Raw genomic sequence first — 8,838 nt, 5'->3', positions numbered from 1 at the left:
GGGTTCTGCGATGACCCCTGCCAGCTCCCTCAACACCCTTGGGTGGAGGGCATCTGGACCTGCAGATTTAAACATGTCTAGCCCTTTCAGAAGATCCCTAACTACATCTGCACTGACTGAAGGCTTGATAGAGCTATCCCCAAGATTGTCCCTACCTCTGGTAGGTGAGATATCCCGGTCCCTGTTCAGGAAAACAGAGGCAAAGAAACTGTTAAAAATATCAGCTCTCTCATCTGGTGTGGCCACCAGATTACCATTTGTGTCTTGCAGGGGCCCTACATTGCCTGGTGCCCTCTTCTTGCTCCCAATGTACTTGAAAAAGGACTTTTTGTTGTCCTTAATCCTGGACGCTAGCCTGAGTTCCATCTCTGCCTTGGCCTTCGTAATAGCCCTCCTACACTCCTGGGCTGAGGAGGAGTACTCCTGCTCCAGCTGATTGTGAGCATTCAGGAAAACTGAGGGAAACCTCCAGGCTAGTGGTTCTCAATCTTTTTAGAGTTGAGGCACCCCTCACAAAATGCCAGCCCTTAGTTTTCCCTTTTTACTACAAAAAAAAAAAAAGCAATTCTTCTGTTACAAAGAGCTCATAAAGCTCACAAGTCAGAATATTTTTGACACCATATTTCCTTTTTGAAATCTCTGGGTTTATCTTGTGCAGCACCCTGGCTGAGAATCACTGCTTTAGCCTACTGACCCAAACCAACCCACATCACTGATGGCCAATAGTAGGTACCGTGCGTTATTGTCTTGGACAAAAGGAATAAGTAAAGGACCTCAATTTGGTTCCTAGTGGACAGATGTCCACCATTATCTAGCACAGCTGGCCCTCACTGTCCTCCACCCCCCACTTGGCATGGCAGGCTCTGGATGATTCAGCAGGGCCAAAAACAGGATGATCCCCTCAGTCCAGAGAATGGGCCAGGCAGGTCAACTCGAGGCACATTAGCAGAGCAGTTTGGAGAGACACTTAGACTGGCATGGTCTCAGCCCTCTGCCATTTCTGCAAGCATCAGCCTTCTCCCAAACTGCCAGGCTAATACTTTGCACCACGGCAAAGCTCCCTACTTAAAAATGAGACCGCAAAAGGCACAGGAAATCCAGAGTAAGCTAGCAGGAGCATGCAGGGCAGCCCTGGACTTTGGATTTCAGACTAGTCATTGTTTATTCAACTCCAGTTCTGAAAGCGCCTGCCTCTGTACGAAGAGAGAGAGCGCGCGACTGGCAAGGTCAGGGCAGGGGGGAGGGACATTCAGCTGCTGGAATGAGAGGAAGGGTGGAGCTGCAGCTCCCTTGGCATCAGCACAGAAAGCTGCAACAAGGAGTGCTGGCCTGCAGCAGGGAGTGAAGGGAAGGGGGGGGTTCCAGTTTCCAAAGCCCTGGCCATTACTTGCAGCCGGTCGTCGCAACTGGAGTTTGGCAGAAATCTAAGCCTTCTTCACTGGCCACGTGAATGGAAGCTGAACCGGAGCCCAGCAGCTGGTGCTTGCTACAGTGCACACTGTAGCATGGTACCATCTCAGAGATCATGGTGTCACTCTGAAGCTGCAACATGACTGTCTTCCGGTTGTGCCACAAAAGGAAAATAGGATTAGCCACTGCCTGACGGGCAGCTTCAACTGCTCCTGCTTTATGGTGCCTGGCAGCACTAGCAAGGGGAGAGAATGGATTCATTAAGCTCTAAAGAGGTGCTGCAGAGGGACCACTGATTCCCCTGGATCCACTCTCCCATCCCAAACACAGACTCAAACAAGTGCCTGGTCAGCTTGTACCCACTGAAATGCTCACAGCAGTAATGTTTCAGGCACATCCCAACGTGATGTGCTTGTTCCACAGGGGTTTGTCTGCAGACCCTGCTGCCTGTAAGGACAAATGACACAATTGCTACAGATTAATCCACCCCAGATTTTACTCCATAGTAAGGGCCTGACAGCCTATCAACTCTCCCACTGGTTGCCTGAAGTTGGTGCGCCTAGTCACTAGGGGTGCCTGTAGATACAGCCCATCAGGGCAGACTCGATCAATCAAGTCTGCTGAAACATGCTAATTAGTGCACCCCACCAGCCTCTGCCTCTTGTGTGTTCAGCGCCCCCGTGCTTCAAAATGTCAGTGGAGGTGCTTTAACTAAAGCTTGTCAAACGAGCTTTAGTTAAAGTGCCCTTGCTGCCATTTTGAAGCATGGGATGCTGAATACACAAGACGCCACAGGTGCTTTAATTAGAGCAGCTCTTGGATCCACTCTAATTAAAGCACCACCCCCCCGCCGACACGCGTAAAGATGCCCTAGGAGATGGGGGAGCCAGTTTGCATTGAGCAAAGGACTACTCTGTGGCTTGAAGTAGGTATACAAACCCAGTGTAATTTACACTCGAGTAGCTTTACCTTGAAGCAGAGTAATTTACACCAAAAAAGGCTGTGCCTCATGTAGTCCATACCAACCATTCCACCCACAGGCCTGTTTGATCAAGTCACTTTTCTATCAGTTCTTCCCATCAAAAGCCTATACTAATATCTGGCTCTTTTCCAGCATCTTTCATGTGAGAATTTCAAGATACAGAATGGATTTTGAATGAGCTCTGCAACATCATTTCAAAGCAGGCATTTTTATCCCCCTTTCACAAAGAGGGAAACTATCTCAGAAAGCTTAAGTGATCCAGTCACAAAGCACCAATGGAAGGAAGTAATAGAAATAAAATGCCTTGAGCTCTATTCTCCCCAATTCAATCATTCAACTATATTTCCCCTTCCTTCTGAAACCCCAGGCAGTTATAGGACACTCATATAAAAGGTCCACCCTATTTCTGTAGAGGTAAAATAGCTCTCTGCTCTTTATGTGGTTACCTGCAAAAGGTCTGCTCCACTGCACTTGAATCAGTTCCCTCTCATGGCCTTTACCCTGCCTTACAGCTGAAAGGGGACAGCAGATTTGCACTTTATAGATGAAGTGAACCAGAGATGCATGAACTTTTACAAGCAGCAGTTTACTTGAGCCTAACAGTGTTGCATAACTGACTGACACAGGAAAATCCAGAAGGAAGCAGCTTTAGACACTTTCAACCACAAGCCCCTATGCACTGAATTTAGGAAACCATAAGTGGCTGTTTGTTCTGATCACGGGTTGTAACCAAGCAATTTCCCCAGCCAATCAGAGCCAAGTAGTGCTAAATTAATCTAGCAGGCATAAGGCACTGAACTTGTTTATCACTCTGACATCTGACACCAGAGCAAAAAACTTTCAGACCTTCAACCGCCATCGTTGGAGGGTAGGAGGAGCTTTCGACACAAACAGCTGCAATCTCACAGCTCGCAGCCTGGAACTAGAGCCACTCCCTGCAAAGGGTACAGAGCCTGGGCTTGGAAGGGAGCGGACAAGGAGGACTGACCATGCTGGGGTTTCAGCGTGCCTTCAGGTTGCTCCATGCAACAATGAGGAATCAGATTGTTCCCAGAGGGAACTATATGTCCAAACCACCAGAGGAAATACTCACTCCAGCTGTAAGTAACCTTTTGTTTTGGGGAAGAGTGGTGACCTGCGCTTGTCAGTCAGGCAGTTTATAATTTTATGCTTATACACCAATTAAAAATGTAGCTGGGGACATTCCTGGGTCATATTAAAGAGGCAGGCACACTCTGTGGGTGGCAGCAAAAAAATAGTGGCGTTGATGAAAATGAAAAATTCAAATATGGTAGGACAAAGTTTAAAAACTGACACACATTTTAAGAAACAGAAATTCTAGTAAGTCTTTCCTGGGGTGTGAAGCCCTGACTCCTCCTATTTTTCAGTTACCTGAAACCAAATACACTCATTTGGGAGCGAAAGTGAAACGATGAAGAAAAAACAAAATGTCTAAGTTGAATTAAAGAAAGAAACAACTTCCTTAAAAACTGCCAATGTTTTCCTCAATAGTAGGCCCATTCCAGCTTTTAGTGAGTCCACCAGCATCAAGAGGGGTGCACCACTATCTGACAGAGGTTGGCTGATTTGACTCCTAGAAATATTTTTTCCCATGTGTTTTCCTTTTTTCTGTTCAAAGAAAAATGACAGAAAAGGCCCTCTTTTTTTCTGGCCCTGGCCCATTACCACTGAAGTTTGGAGGTGAACCTTAAAGCTGGGCTGGGTCTAAAATAGGCCAAACCAAATCAGATCCCAAATCCACACCACACTGGGGAGAAGGAAACCTGGATCTGAACGGTGTGACTTGGGTTTCTCTCATGTCTGTGAATTACAGATTAAGCCTGATTTCGAGAGTAACACTCCTCCTTCCCATAGAGGTAACTGCCCACTCTGTGAATTGTTTTGCACAGTCAAGGTCACAGAGACCCCAAATAAAACCCCCTGATGCTACAGTGAGCTCTGTATGGGATACTGAAGCCTGCAGGGGGCTCTGCATAGGTGCCTCCATGAAGCTTGCTGCAGGATTAGGATGCAAATATGCAAATGCATGATCAGAAACAAACTCTACTTTTCATACTGCTGAAAAGATTCTTGGCATTTACTGCGTTAAGACTAACCTGTAACACTAGTGAAGGCAGACTCCATTGTCACTGCTATCTGTTACACATACCAGGAAACAGGATCAGTCATCTACAGCTCGATTTACTCTGCCTGCAATGCCATGCTCAGAGGAACAAAGTCACTTCTACCGCAATGTGCCAATAACAATAAAGATTTTATTTTTGTTTTCAGATGAGTATAGAGTGAAGACAGGGTCTCATTTGGAGTATGGCAGAGTAAGGGGGTCATACTGCAATTCTACAGCGAGCTCTAGCCCTGAGCCCAAGGTAGAGTGAATTGGGGCCTTTCGTAACAGGCTGTATTGCTGTTCCCTTTACTTAAAAGGCTTGTCAATTTGGTTTGAGTTATGAACAGATCCTTTCCAAACAGACTTTGATTCTAGTTAAGCCTCTAAAGTGTGACCTTCCCTATTGGCATAAGCATTTGCTACAAGAAAGGAATCTTTGGGCAGTTCCCTGCTGTACTCCTGCTTTGCCAAGTGCACAAGATAAATTCAAGACAAAGAATGTCAAGCCTGGCAAGCCAAACTTAATTTATACTCAGTTCCTCCTTCCTGACTCAGGAGTCTTGGCTGAAGCCAACAGAAGCTTTGCCGGAGCAAGGCCTAAGCAAAATATTTAACAAAGGTCTCAGGCATCAATTTTAGTTTTTTTACACCATTAATGCTTCTTAGCTCTTGTGGCAGTACAGCTCTCATCAGACTGCAGCTGTACCTAGAATAAATGCAAGCTGTAAATCATTTGTTACTACACAGAAACGTGTTCCAGACATTGCCAGTGCTTTTAGCACTGCAAGGTCACTTGAAAGTCAGCCTGACTGCACTGTGCCTTTCAGGAATGAGTTATTGCCAGGTCCTGAGCTTTCTGGCTGAATCTTAAAAGCAGGTTGGATGGCAGGAGCAGAGATACCAATTTCACAACTCTGGAAGACTGAGAATAAGTCTTCTGGCAGACAACATTGCTGAGGCACTAGAAGCAATCTCTGCCCATGCAAGGTTGGTTTCTCAGCCTTGACATTCTTTGCAGTCCATGAACAAACCAAGCTGGAAACTAAAACAGCTCTCAGCTCCACTCTAGCTGGGAAAGTTCCTATTGTTCAAAACAGCTGCTTAGGAACCACATTGTCCCAAAACGGATACCAACTAAAGTGAGATGATAGATTGAAGATTACTCTGATTACCAGCTTAAACCCCGATACAAAAATGCACCAACACACAGCTAAAAGAAAGAAATGTAGATATTAACATGTCAAATCATGCAAGCAACTGATAACCATTGGAATGTCCCACATTTCCTTGTTTCTCCTCATGTATGCAACAGGCTTCTATACTCACCATTTGACTGCTACTACTTTCCCTGCACTTTCAAAGCTATGGCTTTGAGTCAACAGTGATTAAGAATAAAAGGCAAGCAGGCAGTTTGGGCCAACAGGAACCATTTCCTTAAGCTAATTACAGGTTACACCCTAAATTCTGGTGGGAAAGTATCACACCACTGTCCAGCTCCATTCCACAGGGAAGGCCACTGAAGACCCTGCTGACCCTCTGGTTTCTCTCCCTTTGGTAGGACCAAGCCATTGGACTAATTGTGATGTTCTCGGTCTTCCTGATTCCATCAGGCTGGATTCTAGCACACATTCAGGACTACAAAGCCCACCAGAATGAGTGAAGGACAGGGAGGAGGAACCTTTTCCAAGCCCAGAGCCAAAGGATGGGAATGAAGACTATTGAACAGATCCTTTCACAGGAAGCTGCTCTTTTATAATTAAAGCATTATGAAAAAAACCCACACCATGGCCTGGACTGTTTTTTTTTCTGTAGAACTGGGGATTTGTTAGGGAAAGGACTGACTTGTATAAAGCCCAGAAGAAAAGGCCCTGGTCCTGACTGGGAGCCACTGGGTACCACTACAGGGAGGACAGCAGCAGTATCCTCTTATTGAAGACACTGACTAGGGTGCTTTTCATGTTCTTTAAGCAGGATGTTTCTGTCATCCCCACTATTTTACACATCTTGTACATTTGGAGCCTTCTAGAATGGTCTGAAGAGAGTTCATAAAATTAAGACCAACTGGACATAATTTATATTAGGCAGAACCTCACTAATTTGCTACAGTAAAATGGCTCCTGTAGGAGGTGGGGAATCCTGCTCAGGAGAGACAAAATTTCACAATCTCTGTAATAAAAGAGCTTTCATAAGGTCCCCTTAAGTTAAAATTTTCAGGTCAACAAAGAGCATTAAACTGTGAACTACGGCCATTAAAACCTAAATGGCCAAGTAAAACAACCTGGCATGATTGTGTTCTAGTTGCTCTTTAAATTTGTAATGACTCCAAAAGCAACCAAATAATGAGGTTCTACCTTTTTTAAAAAAAAAAAGAAGTCCTCTCTCCCTGCCTCAACTCTGAAATCTTAAATGTATTGTTAGGTTTCTTTTTTGTTGTTTTAAACTCTATCCTGCATGAATAAAGAGCAGAGAGATGCAAATCTACCCTACCTTCTGCATGAATTAAGTCAAGGGTGGCCAAACTACAGCACAAGTGACAAAAGTGGCAAGGGCAGCTTCAGTGCTGAACAGATCAGAGAAGGGACAGACACCACAGCTGCAGAAAAGGACAGACACCACAGCTGCAGAAAACAGAGCTGCAGATTGGACAGGGCAAGGGGCTCAAACTGGGCAAAAGGGTTAACCCCCTGCCAAATTAAGTCATCACAAGCAGCAGTAAGCAGTCAGGGTTTCTTGGGCATGAGAGCACTTTATACACCATGTTAACCTGGAAAAGGAGGCAAAGCATGAATTGGATAAGTTCTCAAATTGCACAATAGTAGGAGAAAATGAATCTTACCACTTGTAAACACCACAGGAACTTGTCACTTTCCAAAACAAGAAAGAATTGAGACATTCCCACAAGAAATTTAAACACATTGGAGACTCAGGCAGCAAGAGGAAACATGCTAAAATGAAAAAAATACTTTGTGAAGAAATTCACTGAAGTACTAATGGTGGCTGAAGAAAAACTAGTCACTGAATGATCAGTGATCACTTAGTTTCACATGAGCATTCAAGTCTAAAACAGCTATCAAGCCAGTCTTCTGTACATCTGATCTTCATTGCAACAATGGTCACATTGTATTATTTTTTGTTGTAAAGTATATTTCTCTTATATTGCTAGCACTGGGCTTTCTCAGACCAATTAGCCTAGTGCATTGGACTAAGGGGAAAAACAAAAAACAAACACTTCAGCTATAGCAAACCCTACAGGACTCCTGTTCTCATGAGAGTGTGGAGAACAAAGACTTAGCCACCACATGCAGAACTAAAGCCTTGAGGAATCTGATTGTGATGGCAGGAGCCGTCTTGGCAAATATATTGCCCACGTACTCTTAAGGCAAGACTACCAGTGTAAGTACTAGGGAGCAGCAGCGTAAAGATTTCAGAATGAGCCTGTGCTAAGACTAGGAACAACAGATGGCGAGAGAACACAGGGCACGGAGCATACTCAGTTCACAATAGCTGGTAAAACTTTATCTGACCGTTTACCATACTTTTAAGTAGCTACCACCTACCTAACTGATGGGTTATAGTAGGGCCCCCGCATCCATAGAGTATCACCTATACAACAGTCATTGAAGGCCTACTAGAGTCAATCTATATAAAACACCATCACCTTGCATCATCACAGAAGAAAGCAAGAAGTGGCCCTCTTTGTTATTGAGCCTGCTTCCCTGCCCTTGGATCATTGCTCATTCTTCCAGTATTGAAGAGCACCTCCCTTTTTGGGGGAGGGGCTGGGTAAGTGCAAAACAGTTGTATTTTTTCACAGGAAGAGTGTTCAGGGCCCAGGTATAAGGTTACCCTGTTGCTGCACAAAAGGAATCCACCGGTCACTAGATGCACAAGCCTCCCGTGCTATGACGGGGATAGCACAGCAAAATGATTTAATCAAACTGAACTGAAAGGTTTTTAAACAGTAGTTGTTTAAGAGACAGGCTAAAAGCTGGATTAAGTGAGCTGTTCCATTATTCAGTGTTTGAATTCATCACCCTTCTGCAAGTTGAGTAGTAATTTACTGTGTGTAAAGGTTGAGCTGCTTCAGAATGCAGCTCCCTGGCTTGGTAAGAGCTTGCCAGCAAAGAGCCTTAAACACTGGTCTTGGCACTCTCACTGTTGTTTCTGTTTATTTTTAAGGCACGCTGATCTATAATAAAGGCTACAGCTGTTCTGTGCAAGGTCGTAGGCTTGCTTTAAAAAGTATTTTGCCCTCTTCCCACCTTACACAAGACAGATGGCTCATCCCATGAGTTAGCATAAAAAAGTGCAAGTGGAG

At 44.7% G+C, this 8,838-nt stretch overlaps 1 protein-coding gene and 1 long non-coding RNA gene across 2 annotated transcripts in view; one reads left to right on the top strand and one right to left on the bottom strand.

The window, feature by feature from the left end:
• The window catches only part of LOC102387626 (NACHT, LRR and PYD domains-containing protein 3-like), a 49,871-nt gene extending 41,172 nt beyond the window's left edge, over positions 1 to 8,699 (bottom strand). The window contains exon 1 of the mRNA XM_025215116.1: positions 7,357 to 8,699. Coding sequence (XP_025070901.1) covers positions 7,357 to 7,413 — 57 coding nt within the window. The 5' untranslated portion in view covers positions 7,414 to 8,699. The remainder of the gene's footprint in view (positions 1 to 7,356) is intronic.
• On the top strand, positions 3,243 to 6,300 carry LOC102385381. Its single transcript, XR_324918.3, has 2 exons — positions 3,243 to 3,492; positions 6,079 to 6,300. It is a non-coding gene; the product is annotated as an uncharacterized LOC102385381 (long non-coding RNA).
• Positions 8,700 to 8,838: the final 139 nt, after the last annotated feature.

Source organism: Alligator sinensis, unplaced genomic scaffold (genome assembly GCF_000455745.1).
Source record: "Alligator sinensis unplaced genomic scaffold, ASM45574v1 scaffold973_1, whole genome shotgun sequence".
In the NCBI taxonomy this organism is placed as follows: domain Eukaryota; kingdom Metazoa; phylum Chordata; order Crocodylia; family Alligatoridae; genus Alligator; species Alligator sinensis.
The sequence above is the reverse complement of the archived record's forward strand: the minus strand, read 5'-3'. Positions and strand labels throughout refer to the sequence as shown.